The following is a 23102-nucleotide window of genomic DNA, read 5'->3' on the forward strand; positions in this document are numbered from 1 at the left end:
AAGAGTAATCAAGGATGCTGAGAACTTTACGTTATTTTTAGTAACTTGAGGGACGAGGGTGATCTCCTTGCTGTGAGGGGAAAGATTCGCTTGGAAGCCACGTTGAGCACAGGAATGGCTGTCCTTCAGTATGAGTGACAGGATTAGTGAAGTGCATTTTTGTGCGGGAGCTATACTACACAGTTGGTCCCTTGGGTAGCAAATATGCAGGATGCCACCGGGTAGACTACTGACGGGGTGGCTGTAGCTGCCCACTGTTGGAATGCTGATGGCCACAGACGGGCTTGCCTGTTGCGGGCTTTCAGCTCATCCTCACAACGGCCCCAGCTTTAAGAATATGGCCTTCTTCACAGTTAAAAAGCACTGAAAAATTAGCAACTCTAGCTGTCACCGTGAGGGAAAAATTGATGTCCTCCCTATCAAAGAGTTTTTAGCTGCTCCTAACCACCCTGTACTTCGTTACTTAAAAGCCCTTAAGTTGTGCAAAGTAGTGCGAGTTTACAATCAAATTCAACACAGTTATTTAAAATCGGTTGTAAAAACAATAGTGATACTGTGCAAAACAAACCGAGAGCTGGAGCAAAATGATGCTGCTAGTGCTATGAACATGAGGGCTGAATGGTCGACTTCCTTAATAAAGAGTTTTTAGCTGCTCCAAACTACCCTCAACTTTGTTCCTTCAAGTAGTGTGTTGATTTAGTGGCTATATATATTCTAACATTATATACATTGTGTTGATATACAGTGGCTCCAATGTAGTGGTAGGTCTAGGAAGTGGACCTAGAAGCATCAACCTACAAAACGATGTTTGTCTAGTTTGCCCAGCCACAAATACAGTGGGCCTCATTTATGAAAAGTGAAGCCTTCTGCGTGAAAACAGCGATGCGTCACTTTTCACTGCGCCCTCCTTGCGACACCAGTCATGCGTCATATTTACAGTATGACGCATCATTGTGCAAGGAGTTACAGATACATCAGTATTTGTGACGTATCTGTATGGCGCAAAAGTGACGCATTGCTGGAGTGTGTCACAAAAGTGACGCAACTCCAGCAATGTATCCTTTCACATGGGGCAAGCCCCCATGTGAAAGGGCCTGCGTCAGTCTTACACCTGCTGTGAGGCAGGCGTAAGAAATTGACGCATTTAAAAAAAAAAAAAACTGCTGGTATTGGATGTAGTGGTGCTGGTATTGGTGCTGGTGGTATTGGACTATATTGCTTCATTATTCCCATATTACCTTGAAAAAGTCTGAGTACAGATGAAACACATGCCAGCTAAATTGTATGCTGCAAATCTTTAAGAGATTAATAAAAACACTACTACCTATCAGTTTTTTTCTTACCACCTCTAATACCACCAACACCAATACCACCACCACCAAAACCACCACCATCAACAATACCACCACCAATACCCCAACCAATACCACCACCAATACTGCCACCAATACCACCACTACCAATACCACCACCATCAATACCACTACCAATACCACCACCAACAACACCACCAACACCACGATCAATATCACCACCAATAATATCACCACCAATACCAGCACCACCAACACCACCACCACTACATCCAAAACCACCACCACCACCAATACCACCACCAATACCACCACCAATACCAACACAATTAATACCATCACCAATACCAAAACAAATATCACCACCACCATCAATACCACCACCACTCATACCACCAACACCAATTCAATACCACCACCACCAATACCTCTGCCAATACAATACCACCACTACTAATACCACTACCCCAATATCATTACCACCACCACCAAAACCACCATCATCAACAATACCACCACCAATACCCCCACCACCAATACCATCACCACCACCATTACCACCCCCAATACCACCAAAATCACCACCAATACCACCAAAATCACCACAAATATCACTGCCACCAATACCATCACTACCACCACCAATACATCCACCAATACCACAACCACCAATGCAACCACCAATACCACCCCTACTTATACCACCACCACCACCAGTACCAACACCAACACCAATGCGACCACCACCAATACCAGTATCACCAATGCCACTACCACCACCAATATCAACACCACAACTAACACCAACACTACCACCACCAATACCAACACCACCAATATCACCACCAATACCAACACCACCACTAATTCCACCACCAATACCACCACCACCACCAATACCACCACCACCACTACCAATATCAGCACCAATACCACCACCACCACCATTATCACCCCACCACTAGTACCACCTACACCACCAACACCACCACCACTCTACCACCAGCACTCAATACCACTACCACCACCACCCCCAATACCACCACCAATACCGCAACCAATACCACCACCAATGCCACCATCAATACCACCACCTCCACCACCATCAATACCACTACCAATACCACCACCAACAACACCACCAACACCACGATCAATATCACCACCAATAATATCACCACCAATACCAGCACCACCAACACCACCACCACCACCACTACATCCAATACCACCACCACCACCAAAACCACCACCAATACCAACACAATTAATACCACCACCAATACTAAAACAAATATCACCACCACCAGCAATACCACCACCACTCATACCACCAACACCAATTCAATACCACCACCACCAATACCTCTGCCAATACCAATACCACCACTACAAATACCACTACCCCAATACCATTACCACCACCGCCAAAACCACCATCATCAACAATACCATCACCAATACCCCCACCACCAATACCATCACCACCACCATTACCACCCCCAATACCACCACCAATACCACCACCACCACCACCAACACCACCAAAATCACCACAAATATCACTGCCACCAATAGCATCACTACCACCACCAGTACATCCACCAATACCACAACCACCAATACAACCACCAATACCACCCCTACTTATACTACCACCACCAATACCAGTATCACCAACACCACTACCACCACCAATACCAACACCAAAACTACCACCAACAATACCACCACAACCAATACCATAAACACCAATACCAACACCACCCATACCACCACCAATACCACCTATACCACCACCAGTACCACCACCACTAATACCACCACTAATACCACCACCACCAATATCACCACCACCAATACTAATACCACCACCTCTAATACATGCACAAATACCAACAGTACCACCACCATCACCACCACCAATACCACCACTACCACTAATACCACCACCAATACCACCACCAATATCACCACCACCAATACCACCACCACCACAAATACCACCACCACCAATAACGCCACCAATACCACCAATACCGCCACCACCACCAATATCACTGCCACCAATACCAATACTACCACAACTACCACTGTCACCACCATACCACCGCCACCAATACCACCACCACCAATACCACAAATTCCACAACCATCAATACCACCACAAATACCACCCCACCAATATCACCACCACCTATACGACCACCACCAATACACGCACCTATACGACGACCACCACCAATACCACCACCACTACTAGTGCGACAACCACCAATAAAACTACCACCAATACGACTACCACCACCAATAGCACCACTATCAATACCACCAACATTTACTACCACCAACAATACCACCACAAACAATACCACCACCACCAATACAAACACCACCAACACCAATACCACAACAACCAATACCACCACCTATATTACCACCACCAACAATACCACCACCAATACCATCTTCACCACCACCCATACCACCACCACCAATTCAATCCCACCACCACCAATACCTCTGCCAATACCAATACCACCAATACCACTACCACCAATACCATTACCACCACCACCAATACCACCACCACCACGAATATCATCGCCACCAATACCACTACCAATACTACCACAACCATGACTGCCACCACCAGAACCAATATAACCATCACCAATACCAACAACAGCTATAACACTGCCAATACCACCTCCTATAACACTACCACCAATACCACCACCACCACTAATGCACCACAACCAATACCACTACCACCACCACCACCACTACCATCACCAATACCACCAACAATACCACCATCAATACCACCACCACCATCAATACCACCACCAATACCACTACAAACAATACCACCACCACCACCAATACCAACATCACCACCACCAATACTCCCACCAATACCACCACCACCACCAATACCACCACTAATACTCCCTTTACCACCACCACCAATACCACCCCCATCCATACCACCACCACCAATCCATTACCACCACCAATACCACCACCACCAATGCCACTACCACCAATATCAATACCACTACCACCAATACCATCACCAATACCACCACAACCAATACCACCACCACCAATACCTACATCACCACCACCACCAATACTCCCACCAATACCACCACCACCACCAATACCACAACCAATACTCCCTTTACCACCACCACCAATACCACCACCACCACCAATCCATTACCACCACCACCAATTCCACTACCACTAATAGCATTACCACCACCACCAATACCACCACTAATACCACCACCACCAATACAAACACCACCAACACCAATTCCACAACGACCAATACCACAACAACCAATACCACCACCACCAACAATACCTCCACCAATACCATCTTCACCACCACCCATACCACCACCACCAATCAAATCCCACCAATATCAATACCTCTGCCAATACCAATACCACCACCACCAATACCATTACAACCATCACTAATACCACCACCACCACGAATATCACTGCCACCAATGCCACTACCAATAATATCACAACCATGACTGCTAACCACCAGTACCAATACCACCATCGCCAATACCAACACCTATACCACCACCAATACTGCCTCCTATAACACCACCACCAATACCACCACCACCACTAATGCAACCCCAACCAATACCACTACCACCAATACCACTACCAACACTAATACCACCACCACCAATACCACCAACAATACCACCATCAATACCACCACAAACAATACCACCAATACCAACATCACCACCACCACCAATACTCCCACCAATACCACCACCACCACCACCAATACTCCCTTTACCACCACCACCACCAATACCACCACCACCCCTACCACCACCACCAATCCATTACCACCACCTTCAATACCAATACCTTTGCGAATACCAATGCCACCAATGCCACTACCACCAATATCATTACCACCACACCAATACCACCACTAATACTACCACCACCAATACCACAACCACCACCACCACCAATAATGATAATAATAAGCAAGCTTATAAAGCCCATGGCTACACTTGCTAGTGTGTCCCCACGCTGCGGCCCAAATTCGTAAAAGGAGCAATAATATCAGACAGCTTAGAGGAAACCTATAGGTGGGGGAGCCATGTTTTTATTTTTTTCTGAAAGAGTGACTCAGATGGTTCCTTACAGAGAGAGAGAGAGAGAGAGAGAGGGAGGTAATTCCAGTGTTTAGTGGCTAGGTAGCAGAAAGATCGTCCACCCATTCTCGCTCTTTTTATTACCCGAATCTTGACCCGTCCAGTCCCTGAAGATCTCTGGTGCCGGGTTGGAAAGTAGGGGGACAGTAGATTGTGAAGGTAGGTAGTCCCTTTCCCCTGCAGGATGTGGTGACAGATATACGAGGCTTTAAAAAGTATTCTCACCCTCAGTGGAAGCCAATGAAGTACAGATAGGGCATCCCTGGAGGAAGCTCTTCTGGGAAGCATCAGAACAAGGCAGGCCGCCATGTTCTGAATGCATTGTAGTCTCTGCAGACACTTGCTACTTGCTCCTACGTATAAAGCATTTCCGTAGTACAGATGGGAAGTTACTAACACATGGACTAGGGTTTTCCTGAGTGCCACAGGAAGCACATCTAGAGTCTTCCGTAGCCCTTTCAAGACTCCAAAACACTTCACGGCCACAATTCTAGTGTGATTCCCAAAGGAGAGCTTGGAGTCCAGCCACATCCCCAAGTTCTTAACCTGATTGCTGGGGGAGGGGGTAGAGCCCACAGTCTGTGGCCACCAATACCACCACCAATACCCCCACCACCAATACCACCACCAATAATGCCACCACAAATACCACCACTACCACCACCAATACCACCAATAATACCACCACCAATACCACCACAAATATCACTGCGACCAATACCACCACGACCACCAATACTACCACCACCAATACCACCACTACCACCACCAATACCACCACCACCAATATCACCACCACCAATACCACTACCACCTATACCACCACCAATAACAACACCACCACCAATGTGGCCACCAACAATACCACCAACAATACCACCACCACCAATACCACCACCAATATCACTACCACCACCAATGCCAAGACAACCAATACCACCACCACCAATACCAACACCACCAATACCATCACTACCACCAATGCCACCACCAATACCAATACCACCACCAATACCACCTCCACCAATACCACTACCAATACCACCACCACTAATACCACCACTAATACCACCACCACCAATACCACCACCACCAATACCACCACCACCAATACCACCACTAATACCACCACCACCAATACCACCTTCACCACCACCACCCATACCACCAACACCAATCCAATACCACCAACCCCTTTGCCAATACCAATACCACCACCAATACCACTACCACCAATACCATTACCACCACCAATATCCCTGACACCAATTCCACTATCCATACTACCACAACCATGAATGCCACCACCAATACCACCACAACCAATACTATCACCAATACCACTACCAGTACCAATAACACCATCATCAATACGACCACCACCTATACTACAACCAATACCACTTCCTATAACACCACCACCAATACCACCACCACCAATACCATTACCGCCACTAATGCGACCACAAACAATACCACTACCACCACCAATACCACCACCACCAATACACGAACACCACCACCACGAATACCAACACCACCATGAATACCACTACCAATACCCCCACCAATACCACCACCAATACCCTCTATACCACCACCACCAATACCACCACCACCCATACCACCACCACCAATCCAAAACCACCACCACCAATACCAATACCTCTGGGAATACCAATACCACTACCACCAATGCCACCACTAATACTACCGCCACCAATACCACAACCACCATCACCAATACCACCACCAATACCACCACTACCACCACCAACACCACCACTAATACCACCAGCAATACCACCACAAATATCACTGCCAACAATAACACCACAACAACCAATACTACCACCACCACCTCTTCCATCACCAATGCCACCACCAATACCACCACCACCAATACCTCCATAACACCACCACCACCAATACCAATGCCACCACCGCCAATACCACTACCACCGCCAATGCCACCCCCACCAATACCACCATCAATACCACCAACAATATCACCACAACCACCAATACCAACACCACCACAACCAAGACCCCCACCACCAATACCAACACCGCCAATACCACCACCAATACCATCACTACCACCAATGCCCCCACCAATACCAAAACCACCACCAATACCACCACTAATACCACCACTACCAATAGCACCACCACCACCAATACCACCACCACCAATACCACCACCACCACTAATACCACAACCACCACCCTAATACCTTCATGAATACCAACAGTATCAACACCAACAACAATAGCACCACCACCAATACCACCACCATCAATACCTACCACCACTAATTCCACCACCAATACCACCACTAATACCACCACCAATACAAGCAATACCACCACCACCAATATCACTGCCACCAATATCACTACCAATACTACCACAACCACCACTGCCACCACCAATACTACAACCACCAATAGCACAAATACCACCACCACCGATACCACCACCAATATCACCACCACCAATACCACCACCACCTAATACCACCACCAATACCACCACCTATACCAAAACATCACCAGTGCCACCACCACCAATACCAAAACCACCACTAATGATACCACCACCACCAATACCATCTCCAATACCACCATGAATACCACAACTAATACCACCACTAATATCACCACCACCACCAGTACTAAAACACCACCACCAATACTAATACCACCACTAATACCACCACCACCACCAAATCCTCCACCAATACCACCGCCACCAATACTACCATCACCATGACCAATACCACCACCACCACTACTAATGTAACCACCACCAATACCACTAACACCAATAACACTAACAATACCACCAATACCATCACCAGTACCACCACCGCCACCAATACCACCAGCAATACCACCTCCACCAATATCACCACCACCAGCACCACCACCATCAATTCCACCACCACCTATCTACCACACCACCAATACCACCACCACCAATACCAACACCACCACCAATACCACCACCACCAATACAACCACCAATACCACCACAATCAATACCACCACCACAAATACAATACCACCATCACCAATATTAATACCACCACCACCAGCAGCAATACCTTCACCAGTACCACCATCAATACCACCACCACCTATACCACCACCTATCCACCAAACCACCAATACCACCACCACCAGTACCAACACCACCACCAATACCACCACCACCAATACAACCACCAATACCACCACCATGAATACCACCACCACCAATACAATACCACCACCACCAATACTAATACCACCACTAATACCACCACCACCACCAATACCTCCACCAATATCACCACCACCAATACCACCACCACCAATAGCATCACTACCACCACCACCACCATGACCACCACCACCATCAATACCACAATAACGAATGCCACCATCACCAAAACTGCCACCACCACCAATACCATCCCCAATACCCCCATCAATACCTTCACCCCTTCCACCACCAATATTACCACCACCACCAATACCACCACCACAAGAACCACCAGCAATACAACCACCACCAATACCACCACCTCCACCAATACCACTACCACCAGTACCATCACAATGCTACCACCACTAATAACATACCACCACCACCAATACCACCACACCAATCTAATACCGCCACCACCAATCCCACTGGCAATACCAATATCACCACCAGTACCACCACCACCACCAATACCACCAATACCAACACCACCACTAATACCACAACCACCACCAATACCACCACCACTAATACCACCAATACTACCACCACCAATACCACCAACAATATCACCACCACCAATTCCAATACCACCACCACCAATACCACCAACAATACCACTACCACCACCAATACCACCACGAATACCACCACCACCAATACTACCAACAATTTAACCAATACCACCACCAATATCACCATCACCAATACCACCCCGGTACCACCAACACTACCACCACCAATACAACCACCACCAATACCACCACCGATACCACAACTACCAATATCACCAATACACCTCTACCAATGCCACTATCAATATTCACCACCACCACCACCAATATCACCACCACCAATTCCTCTGATAACACCACCACCAATACCACCACCACCAATTCCTCTGATAACACCACCACTAATACCACCACCACCAATACCGCCATCACCAACAAAATCATCCCCAATACTACCACCACTATCAATACCACCACCCCTACCACCACCAATACCACCAACAACACCACCACCAATCCCACCACCATAAGTATCACCACCAATACAACCACCACCAATACCACCACCAACACTACCACCAACAATAACACCACCACCAGTACCATAACCACCACCAATACTACCACCACCAATACCACCATCAATACCATCACAAAATACCATCACCACCACCACCTATCCAATCCCACCACCACCAATCCCACCAGCAATACCAGTACCACCACCAATACCAACGCCACCAATACCACCACCACCAATTCCAACAATACCACCACTAATACCACCACCAATACCACCACCAGCAATACCACCACCATCAATTGCAATACCACCACCACCAATACCACCAACAATACACCACAAACACCAATCCCCCACTAACAACACCATCACCAACATTACCACTACCACCAATACTACCACCATTACCAATGCTACCACCAATACCACCACCACCACCACTACCACCACCAATACCGCCACCACCAATGCCACCACCACCACCACCAATACCACCACCACCAATACCACGAATGCCACCACCACCAATACTACCACCACCACTATCAATACTAACAAATACCAGCACCACAAATGCCACCACCACCATTACCAATACCAGCACCACCACCAAAACCACCACTACCAATACCAATACCCCCACCTCATCTCCTCTCGCTCACTAGTAAAAAAAAAAATAATAAAGTTTTATATAGCGCGAACATGATCCCGAAGGATATCAGAGAGCTTCACAATTGGAGGGAAAAGAAGGTAACAATTGCGGTACTGGCAACAAATAGGAATACCAAACAAAACAGTTACAAACAAAAGGGGTCAACAAAGAACATGACAATAATTATTACATATATGCACACACACACACACATATATAAAATACAGGACAATAAAATGGGTACCCCTATGATGCAATCCTAACTAGATGTACCTTAGTGTACCTAGCATGTGTGTAGGTGTTAAACCAAGAATCCCTCTAGGATAAAGTCAACGCCATTAGCTGAAGTGAGAGACTGTGGGACCTCGTCATGGTTTCGAGTTGGACACCCCGTAAGGCATGTTAGACCACTGCGAGCTGGAGTATCTGCATGCAGGAACCTCAGCGTCTCGCGTCAGTGTGTCAGCAGGGAGGTCCTGATCTCCTCTCTATGTCTCAGCAAGAAGTGATGTTTATATACCCAAATGTCTCCATCGGCGTTCTACCTTGCTGTGCCACTTGTTGGACTTAGGATGACATTGGGAATTCACTTTATACATAGTTATTATACAGGAGATGGTAGTCCTGCTGAGTTTCCAAGAATCCTCAGGCATAATGTATGAGGCTTTTATCAGGGAATATCCTGCGTTCTGTGTGCAGTGCCATATCTAGGTAAAGGTCAGTCCCTAAGAACCATTATGTGTGTAATGTAGGGAAGAATATAGGTGAAAGGTTAGTTTGTTACCCAAACCTATATTGGGGAACCTATATGGAATATAACACTATCTACTAACAGTCTTACTCAGACTGTCAACACAGTCGACCTGTCTGGGCGGTGCAGGACATGCATGATCTGCACAATGTATTGGGAGCCTACCTCGCATGATGACAGGATCGGTGGTTGGGGTCAGTGCAATTAGAAAGTCAAACAAAACATTACCTTCATTCAAAGTGTACCACATGTGTCTGTAGCCAGCACTAGCCATGTGTCTGAAGACAGAGTGTGGTTTTTAATTACACAAAATAATGCTTATGGCAAAAGTGTCAGTAAGACTGTGCCAGCCAAGTGTTAATGTACAAATGTGTTTTTTAGTGCTTAGTGCACAATAAGCTGCCTGCCTCTGAATGTTTTATGAGTCAGTATCATAGGCACAACAATACGACAATGAGTATGTGAAATTCCAAAATACTGTGCAACACCCGACCTTCCATGTAGAGGCACTGACAATCGTCGTCTTCTGGTAGGAGACCTGAACCTTATGGATGGAAGAAAATGACATATGCCCCGCTCTCTTTGTGTTTGAGGGAGGGCGATTCTGCGCCCCCCCACCTGACCAATAAAACATCATATGCCTACTTATGAGGGTGCAAGGGGGCCGAGGCACACCTGTCTGGGTCTGCCAAGGTCACCGAGCGCACAGTGACTGGACTCTGATCGACCAGCAGTCTGACCGTGACACGGCGCTCAGCCATGGGCTGTAGGGGTGGGCATGTTCTCCATGCAGGCTGTAATGCAGCCTGCATGGAGAAAGGGGAAAGGGAAAGTGAGCATTGCTGTTTTCGGCAGCTCGGGAGGGCTGACCAAACAGTCATTGCGCAAAGGAGTGTTCTACCTATCCTCCCTTGCAGCTCCGCCCCACCCCCCCCTCACTGCCACAGCAGGAGGTTTAAATAAAATTATAATAACATTCTGTTATTAGCATTTTATTTTTTCCTTTCTTTTGCTGTTTCCTGGCAGTGGGGCGACACTCCTCTGCCTTAGCGGAGGAGTCGCCACTGGAGGATACACTGTTTGTGCTGGTTCGTTCTTGGGCTTCTCAGCACAGTTTGATCAGTTCATGTAGAGGGAGGATGAGGCACGTGGTTCTGCTTAAGTCCACCCATGGGAGACCTATCCAGTTTTTGTAGGCAGTGAGGCTCATTCGCAGGCAGTACGGCTTCTCACATCCTGTTTGGTACAGTCGAATCCCACAGTGCCCTTCCATTTCTGGTGCTTTGCAGTACTTTTGAGATCTTAGAGTTTCTCATAGCTCAAAATGGGTGTCATTTCTGATATTTATATGTTGCTGTCGTCATTCAAGACATTGTCCCTCATAGTTGTTGAAATGTCACTCGTAAAAAATGGCAACTTGCATTTATTGAACCCTTCTATCACCCTTTACTGTGGCTTCCAAGGCACAAATCAACAGAGTACTTGTGGGACTGCGGCTATTGGGTTCAAGGCAGCATTAAGCTGTCCTGGCTCCTCCGCTGTCATCCAACCACCTGGGTTCTATGACTCTAGTTTTGGTTTCCAGTCCGGCCTCGCGCACCAAGTAAAACAATATGTAAATAAATGCAGCTATGGCCAATGGTAGGTGTAACTGCAGGGCAGTGACGTAGGGAGGGGGTTGTAATGTATGGCTTACGGACTTTAAAAGGTAAGTAAACATATAAATAAATAAAACAAATTTTGTTGCGCGCACTGCATCGCATTTGGTGATGCAGTGCACACAACGAAATTTGTTTTATTTATTTATATGTTTACTTACCTGTTAAAGTCCGTAATCCATACATAACAACCCCCCACCCTGCCCCTCCCCCTCCCTACGTCACCGCCCTGCAGTTACACCTACCACCGGCTGTGGCTAAATAAATGATTTCCAGACTTGCTGTAGATGAGCGCCCTAATCTGACGGACGATCACACAGCGTGACGGGCCGAGGGACAAGTAAGGTGCTACTCACAGACACAACACGCGCACTCTGCAGTCCCGAGGAGGGACTCACGAAGAAGCGCCTTAGAAATGCTGCTTTTGTTTCGTCTTCGACATATTGCAAGACGTAGATTAGGTTTTCTTGTCTCGACCAAGACCTGCGTGTCCCGCTCCCTGTCATTTCCTCTTCGATTGCTCCGGAGACGAGCGTGCTTTGCTCAATTCATATAGGATGGAGTTTTACTTGGGAAAACATAGCTTCATGGATATTAATACACAAAAATCAAAGTAAAGCATCAAGCATGCCTGAATTCGCTTCTCATGAGCTTTATTTTCATTTAATACCACCTCAGACTTTGTAAAACTCAAATGAACTTCTTCCCACGTTGTTTTAAGATAAGTTAGTGTTGCATCCAGTTCGATACAACAGAACAGTGCCTTCTAACTCTCGCATGACCGCGGAGCTCAGCTTTCCGTCACCAGGGTCGCTCCAGCAGCATCAGTGACCACACACAGGGCAGGTGTGCTGTCTCGGGCTATTCATCATTGCCTCCCCTTGCCGCCTGTACTATCGTAAGACACGGTCTAGTGTCTCAGCATGATGTCAGCACACTTAACACCCACCCACCAGGGGTCATTGGTCAGATGACCCTGGCCAATAAAAGGGACTGAGTGCACGTGCTCAGGGCCCATTACCCATCCCCAGCCACTGTGTCCGTGTCTGATTGTATGTCTGCAGAATGATGGCCTAGCGCCCCCACCCCAATCACTACAATGGCGACGAGGCGGAGCTGTGCCCTACGTGCCACAGCTACATGAGAAAAATCGTGGGGGAATAGGAGAGAGCTCAGGGCGATGTCGCCCCCCCCCTTCCCCGCAGGATAGGCGCCAGCCCTGCCGTGAGGCCCGCGGGGCATGTGCCTTGCCCTGGGCCTGGATGCCCGTGAAGAGGAGACCGGGAGCCTACCCCACACCTCTCACGCCAAGCAGAAGAAGCGAACCGGCCAGAGCCCACCTGCACCGGCCGCAATTGTGCCCGGAAAGAAGTGACCGACAGGAGCCCACCCGAGTCGGCCGCAGCAGCGTGGCCCCCATTGGAGTGGAGTGCTGGCCGGGCGGAACCCACCCCCAACGGCCACAGCTGAAGACGAGGCTCGTTGGGCCGCAGGTGAGCCCAAGCGCTGAGAGGAGATCGGGGGGGGGGGCGCGCGTGCCTGCAGCCACCCCAACCCCAGTACTGTAAGAGAAGCGGAGCCCAGCCGCATAGTCAGGACGCTTGGCCGCGCGTGATGCGGCCTAAAATGAACATAAAGTGAAGCAGGACCAGCGGAGCCCACCCGCGGCCTGCCTGAGGCGTCCCCTGCCCCCGCCACGTGTGTGAGTGGAGGCGGAGGGGTGAATGGTCTCCAGGGGAAGCGCCTGCAGCGTGTGAAGAGCTGCCGGGCACCGAGGGACTAAGCGGAGCCCACCCTCGACTAACACAAGTGCCCCAAACGTCTAAGCACACACCAACACCCCCCTGTGCAGCCCGTGAATAGGGGCGGGAACGATCCAACAACAAGAGAATCACGGGGGTGAAGCGGAAACCTCCCCCGGTGCCTTACTGCTTGCGGCTGCAGACGACTGAGGTGAGAAACGCCATCGGGAGAATGGTGGTGGAAAGAGTGACGGCTCCACAGTGAGAGCTCACCCCCGCATAGCTGCAAACAGCCCCCGGCAGCGCCGACCCTCCCCCGCCCGCGCAGCGTGTGAAGAGCTTCCGGGCATCCCGAGAACCAAGCAGAACTCTCCACATGTGTGCCCCCAAGGTGAATAGGCAACTCACCGCAAAAGAGAGGAAGTCCTGCCGCAGAGCGCCATCCAGGGAAATGCCGGCTCACTGAGTGACAGAGGCGAGGCCATGAGGAGCCCAGGAGCGAGCCTGAGGCAGTACAGTGCCGGAGTTGTCTAAGAGACACTGCCACCCAGTGGCCAGAGGGTGAAATTGCACCCAGCAAAAGGACTATACTGTGCAATGGCAGTAATATGGGAGAAACACACAGGGACACCATGTACGTGCGACCAGAGGATACCCTCACACAAAGGCTGAAGGACAGCACATTGCGTAGAGCAAGGGATGCGCACAGCAACCCAGAAGCAGTGAAACTGCCACCATCCCATAGGAAGCAAAACTTTAGGAAGACGCGCCAGAAGCGCAGAAACGCCACGCAGTAACAAGGAAGCCCGACCAAGGACGCAGCACTGCGAAGAGGAAAACGCAAGGAGTGAAGGAACTCCACGCTCAAGGAGGATGACGGAGCAGTAACACAGACCACTGGACGCACTAAGCCACACGGAGACCTACCAACGAAGGCAGAGCGGTACCTGATGGCCACAGGTTGTCTTTGCACCGCAGGAGGAGAAAGGAGCACCACCACAGGAAGACACAGAGGTCCCAAGACTCCCCACCAGGCAAGTGCGACACCGGGAGGAAACCGACAACCGCCGACACTGCTCCAGAGTCCCAGAAAAAATGCAGGCACACCCCGTGAGGTAACGGGAGCAACCTGAACACGAAGAAGCTCGGAGTGGTGACGTAACCCTCCGCACCTAACGAATCACAGGAACAAAGTGGACAAAAGCGCGCCAACGCTAAAAGCACCGGAACGAAACGAAGAGCGACCACACCTAAGACAGCAAAGCGTGAGGACTCACGCAGAAGACCACCCCGATGGTCGCCCGACGAAGCCGACCCCTCAGACTGTCGCACGAAGAACCCGGATGGTCACACACGTGAGGCACCCAAGAAGCCGGCCAGCAAGATGGCCGCACCAAAAGCCGACCCACCGCGGGTCGCAAAAGGAGGTGACCGAAGCAAGGGTCAACAAACCCTAACACAGCAAGTATCCCGCAAGAGGACAGAAGATAGCCTGCCAGCATCGGCAGAGTGGACCGGCAAAAGGTCCAAGAAGTTCGAACACCAAGACACAGTCCACGATCAGCGACTAGCGAACTTCAACAACCACAGTGCAACATTCCAAGTTTAAGAGAAGATCGCAAGGACCGGTCCAGTCACAGACTAGAAGAAGACAGTGTCCGTGAACCAGGACAAGACCAGAGGGAAGCAGGCGGAGTTCACGCTGCCTGGAGAAGTCTGGTTAGGGAGATGAAGACAGCAAGAGGACCAGACCGCGTTGCGAAAAGGAGAATAGAGAAGAAGTGGCCCGACGCCACAAAAGGAAAAGGAGAAGATGTCTGAGTGGCACGTTTACCACCACAGAATAGAAGAAAGGAGAAGAGGTCTGAGTGGCACGTCTGCCACCACCGAAGAAGAAAGGAGAAGAGGTCTGAGTGGCACGTCTACCACCACCAAAGAGAAGGAAAGGAGAAGAGGTCCGAGCAGCACGACGACAGGAAGACAAGAGAATGGAGTAGAGCAAAGAGGAGTGTGGACCAAGACACTACGACAGACAAGAAGGGGAAACACCGAGGAGAACGTGAGAGGTGCACAACAGTCCACACACACGACCGGGACACACGTAACATTACTGGAAGAAAGCATCCACGTGCGATCCCGACAATCATCCAGGAATGACGGAAGCAAGCAGGCCGGTGTGTTGGCAACACCCACCTCTGGGATGGAACGGACACACGGGCCGCGGAAATCCAGGGGCAGAGGCCTCAGGGACACCGGTGGCAGCGGATCCCCAACGAGAGACGGACTGTTGACGCTCGCACTGAAGATCCTGGAAGACCGAAGGTCGCACACGATGGAACCAGTGCCAACAACACCCTTTCAGGTGGAACTTCGGACACGGAGAGAGGACCCGTAGCGACATCCTTCAACACGTTGGAGCGGCAAGGCGGCATGTCCTCCGGTCCAGTGGGAGCCTGGCACAAAAGGGCCTCTGGGTCGTCCAGTGAGAGGGGACACCCACGAGAGAGGGGTATCCATGAGAGGGATAACCTGCAGCTGATGATCCCGTCAGGAATAGACACCAGCTTGAATCAAGCACTTTGACCAGGACGGTCCAGGGTCCAGCGGAAAGCAACACACGTGGGACCGGCTAAGGACACTTCTACACGTTCGCAGGAAGTGAAACAGAGTGAGAGAGACTGTACAGTCCACCCACAAGCTGCAAGTCTGTCAAGTCAAGAAGAGACACCATTGCCAGTATTTGACGTGACCAGCAGTGGAGAAGACTACGTGGGAGTCGTCGTGATTGAGTTATGGGTTTTGTGTGAACTATATTCTTTCCCACATGTTGGACTTTAGTTAGTTTAATTTTCTTAACTAAGGTTGGGAGAGATGTACTATCGTAAGACACGGTCTAGTGTCTCAGCATGATGTCAGCACACTTAACACCTACCCACCACCAGGCGTCATTGGTCAGATGACCCTGGCCAATAAAAGGGACTGAGTGCACGTGCTCAGGGCCCATTACCCATCCCCAGCCACTGTGTCCGGGTCTGATTGTATGTCTGCAGAATGAGGGCCTTGCGCCCCCACCCCAATCACTACACCGCCGACCCCGCCAGTCTGTGTGATGGGGTCAAGGTGTATGTGCAGAGAGCTTCCGAGGGACACTCAGTCACGAAATCTGCGGGTCCCTTAAAAATATCCGTGGTCCCCACTCTCACCACCGCTGCTTACTTAGAATACCTCTGTGGTCCAGTCTTCCTCCTAGTCACGGGCAGAGACATGATCCTCTGTAATTGTATGATGGCGCCCTCCTGCAGACTGTGGCGAGGGGCCTCTGACAATAGTGTGTCTTACAGAATTATTAGGCTTTAGCTTGAATAGGGACAGCATCCCTTTGGACACATACTTGCAGTGTCACTGACCGCGAAACCCTTTCTTGGTGTGGGGTGGAGTTGATGTACAGTGTTTACGGGGGTGGGGTTGCTTGCTGGGAGAGCCCCTCTGAAACAGCACTGGAGTCCCCCACCACCTCCTCCCCAGCGCAGAAAGATAGTGGCCGGGCGCGAGGAGGAGGAGCACGGGCTTCATTGACTGTCCCTGGATGCAGGGAGCGCAGATGGAGCTGGACACACTCGGGGCTGGACACACTCAGAGCTGGACACCTGCGCTCAGAGAGGACACGATCACCCTGCCAGCCTGCGCTGCGAGCATCTGAAGAGCGGCTGAAACGTTGTGCGATCTGACACCAAGACCATCCCTCCTTCCCTCAATGCCTGCCTTAAAGCACAGCCCGCCTTGCACCAGGAGGTGAAGCAGGGCCCTACTACAGCTGGTGTGTTCTTTACTAGGCCAAAGATAGCAATGACATTACGCAATGCCACACTGCACACTCAAATCACGGAGAGGGCAGGAAATAACCCCCTCCCTCTCTTCCTCCTGAGCCATGACAGTGTAATTACAGAGCGAAAGGTGTTGGAGTGCTTTGTTCATGTTTTTAGCTCAGATCATATGTAACTCTCACTTCACACTTTGTGTCTGTGTACTATACAACACTTACACATCTTCTTTACTGCTATATTTATCACTACTTTGAAGAGCTCGCAGGCCGGTCTCTTCCTCTGAAATGTATAATCTAACAAGCGGTCGAGAGGATGCCCTTTATTGCAATGCTAAAGGTCTCGCATTTGTGAGAGTTCAAGCTATTAGTATTGTAAATGACAACGCCTTCTATTTATGTTTTAAAACCCAAAACATAAATAAAAGACATTGTCATTTACAATGCTAATAGCTCAAACGTATGTGAATGCGATACCTATTGCATTGCAAATGCTTGTTCTTGGTAGGTAACAGTTTGCGACCCCTTCCATGTAGTTGCTGCAATAGTTTAATAAAGTATATTTCTTATGAAATGCAGTGATCGCATAGAAGTAGTCAGTTCTAATTCATTAGGCATCTATCAGTAGTAATTATGATCCATGGGGCTTGCATAAATGCATTTGCTTTTAAAAGCACATGGTGTTTAAAATTGGGAGGAAAAATGGGATACTAATGGATATATATTGTGGTGAACCTTAAGACGGGGCTGAAAGATTTATTATAAAAGATTACAACAGGCAAAAGGGGCGAGTGGATAGATTCATGAAATATTTTGGATTTCTTTGTAGCATAAAGTACCCCCACCATGAAGAGAATGAATTTACATACCAAGACCCCTTAGGTTCTTTTTGATACATGTTCTCTGACATTCTGCAATGTGACATCTTGGAATGACTCTGACTTTATGACAGTGTAGCTTTCTAAGCATTGAGGGAATGAAGCTCTATGGAAAGCAACTTCATGTAATTTTTGTAGATGAAAGTATATCTATTGGAAGATGACATAATTGATCAATCTCAGTGATAATCGTGTGCTTCAGATATAGGGGGCTAGCTTCATGAAATTCAATAAATAAGACGGGGGTTGGAAGATGGTGGAGAGTGGGGACATATTCGCATAATTTTTCTCTATAGAACAGAATGAAGATGCATCTATATTTCTCTTTTGTTCATTCATTATTTCAGAACGGAATACCCGCGATCAAATCTCTCCTGGCTGTTGTATTCAAGTACATTGGTTGCCCTACATTGGTAAGTCCTCCAAATCACTGTGTACCACTGTGAAACTATATAGAAAGAAATGTGTTAATATTGTTTGACTTCCTCATAGAGCACTACTATTAATTTAAGTGTATCATGTTGAGAAATCAAATTGTCAGTAATCTTTGGCCGATTGGCTATCCTTTAAGACACTCTTCCATCTGTCACAAAGATTATTCCTGGCCATTTAGACTTTTGTTCAAACATTAGAGCTGCCTAGAACTTCACGTTAATTCACCACATTGCAGTGATATTGAACGTCTTGCAATGACCATAGTGACAGATAGTCCGATCTAGAGTAACATTTAACAATCTGGAATAAATTAGCATGCCGAGTTTAATGGCGGCCACTATTACTTCCGAATTCATTCTTAATCATTTCTACCCACTTCAAAATGATGGCAGGTTCAGTAAATGCAGCAGGTTTTAAGCCTCTGTTTTATTCACAGATCTCTATAGGGGAGCACATTAAAGCTGTTAACAATGGCATAAGAAAGAGGGGCGTCTTCAGCTAAATTTAGTTTAAAGATATGAATTTAGATTCTCATGAGTGTACATTCGCTGTAAACACCTGAGGCAAAATCCCATACAAGAACCTACATTCATTTTTGTGGTTTAACCTGGTTAGCCAAGGCTAGGAGCCATAACAATTTGCAAAAAAAGAGTCTATTGGCAATGTCGATGTGCCATACTGAGGTCTTTATTGAAACATTCAGATATTGGGGGGAAAATATCGCCAGCATTCTTGCACTCGTTGGCGCTTAAGTATGGGTCCAAAACTGGTTCTCCCTTCTAACAATATAGGGGTGTATATCCACCAACCCGAATCTAATATTGGTTTCTCTCACCTATACTGTAGGGGACTATGGAGTTGTCTCACTTCCACCTCTATGGTTATCCAAGTACTAAGATACAAATGTCTGCTACATGGCAGGCAAACCTGCTGATTCATGGGAGGTTGGTGGATGCCATCTTATTAGGTATTAGCAGTCCAGATAAAGTCCAGATGATGATAACCCTGCATTATGAGAGCTGTCTGTTGGTCTTGATGATGAGAGGGCAGTTCAGTTCAAAATAACATTGCCTTTCCAGATCTGCAAACGTATCAGTGTAGGGGCTATCTGTAAATTATGCATTTCTGAAAAGAGTTGCACTGTGAGATCAAGTATTAATTCGGCAATTTAGCAATTGATATGTGTGTAGCTAGCAGGTAGTTTATTACAATTAGAACAAGCATTAGTAAATGCATTAGTTTTCAACTTTCTTATTAACAAAAAGCTGGTTATGTGTGTACCTCTTAGGGAAGCTGTGGGAGTAGTCACCGGGGAGGTAGTTGACAAGGAGCAGTTTTATACCTATTCTAATGGGTTAGTGCAAGCATTAAAGCTGCTTTAGCAATAATACGGAACATTAAAGTAAGAAGCAGGAGTGGATACAATGATTTGTCCCCCTGGTTGTATGTCTGAGCCTCCGGTGCTGCCAGGAGTGGATGCACTGATTTTACCACATACCCAGATACTTCCCCATACCAGGTCTCGAGGTTTAACAATAAGCACTGATAAGCAATTCACAAGTACATCTATGTATGTCTCCAGTTCTCCGAAAGAGAGGATTCCATGAGCACGGAGATGAGAGGGAAACAAGCAGAAATAAAGTCTCTGGAAATGGAAGAGGGTAAATGAGGGGAAAGCTTCTGGGAGTGTAAAGGAAGCTAGATGGAAAGGACGTAATAGAGGTAGGAAAGGCATGCAAAATAAGGCATTTGAGGTGAGTTTAGCTTGATGTATGGATCAGAAAAGGAGGCTGGAAAAGTAAGGACAATGGGAAGTAAGGAAGGTGCCAGGTAATAAAAGACTAAGACGGGTGTAGGAAAACAGACAGGCCCGACAATGGCTGCAGAGGGATGGAGGCTATACAGGTGGGCAAAAATAGATGGGTTTGAAAGAATGGTGGTGATATATGGAGAAAGGGGTAGCGGAGGGGAGCAGGGATTATACTTGGGATGGGAGTTAAGCTTTGCACTCACCTTGGTCCCCAAAGATGGCCATAAGCCGGCTGAATGAATAGCTGCACCATGCCTCCTTTCTTCGCCACCATCACACAGCTGATAGCTCCTTGATATCACATTTGGAGCTCCACTCCAAGGAATACAGTGTAAAGGAGCAACCCTGCCGTGCTTAGAAAAGTGTTGCAGGCCTCGCTCACTTATACCGAGACAGATAGAGGTGGAAGTGCGGGGATAAAAGAAGGATAAAAAGCTGTCTGATAGAAGAAGGGTAATAAAACGCTTCCCCATACCTCTTTTTTTGCCACCTTCACACAGCTGTTAGCTCCCTGATGTAATATTTAGAGCTTCACTCCAAGACACACGGGGGGCTGATTTATGAGCCCTTGCGTCACTTTTGCACTTTTTGTAGCACCAACGGCGTAAAAAATGTGCCTTGTTGCACCATATTTACAAAGTGACGCATCTAGGTAGATGCGTCACTTTGTAAACCCCTGCACCACATTATATCAACACCAGGTATAATGTATGCAGGGGGGGGGGCGTTCCAACACAAGAAAGGGTCGTAGAAGTGACGCAGTGAAATCTATAAGATTTCACTGCGCCACTTCTAGGACGCAAATGCGTCAATATCTTACGCCTGCCTCATGGCTGGCGTAAGACTGATGCAGGCACATTTAACATGGGACTTGCCCATGTTTAATGACCTCTTGCTGGAGTTGCGTCACTTTTGTGACACACTCCAGCAATGCGTCATTTTTGCGCCTACAGATACGTCAGAAATACTGACGTATCTGTAACTCCTTGCGACATGATGCGTCATACTGTAAATATGACGCATCATTGGTGTCGCAAGGGGGGCCCAATGAAAAGTGACGCATCGCTGTTTTCTCGTGGCAATGCGTCACTTTTCATAAATGAGGCCCACGGTTTAAACGAGCAACCCCACTGTGCTTGGAAAAGTGTGGGAGGCCATGCCCACTTATACGGAGTGGGCATCCTAAAAGAAGCGTGGGGACGTTGAAGGATAAAAATGTGTTTAATGTGTGAAGTGTCGGTAAAAACAACAAAGGTGCTCAAACTTCGAAGTCTGTCAGTGCGTCAACCATCATGCACAAAAAACAACACCATGCACACCAACTCTTAACTATCGTGAAAACCAGCTACAATATATTAGCTGTGAACCAAAAACACAAGACATGCTGGTGACAAAGTAAATTAGGAGAAATTTCTGTGTGAACATATGTTTGCTACAGCTCCGTTTGATCGTGGTAAAAAAATGTAGGTACAGTAGGACGTTTTTGTTTGCAGAAATAATTGTTTAAGAAACATTTCTCTCAGCTTCAGACATAAGTGCAA

The 23102-nt window shown here is 48.0% G+C and overlaps 1 protein-coding gene across 1 annotated transcript in view; it reads left to right on the plus strand.

Annotated features, from left to right (window-relative positions):
- LOC144769219 (uncharacterized) overlaps positions 1–23102 on the plus strand; it is a 221179-nt gene that overhangs the window by 122386 nt on the left and 75691 nt on the right. Inside the window, exon 7 of the mRNA XM_078653259.1 lies at positions 19664–19729. Coding sequence (XP_078509385.1) covers positions 19664–19729 — 66 coding nt within the window. The remainder of the gene's footprint in view (positions 1–19663; positions 19730–23102) is intronic.

This window comes from Lissotriton helveticus, chromosome 7 (genome assembly GCF_964261635.1).
Source record: "Lissotriton helveticus chromosome 7, aLisHel1.1, whole genome shotgun sequence".
NCBI classification, from domain to species: Eukaryota; Metazoa; Chordata; class Amphibia; order Caudata; family Salamandridae; genus Lissotriton; species Lissotriton helveticus.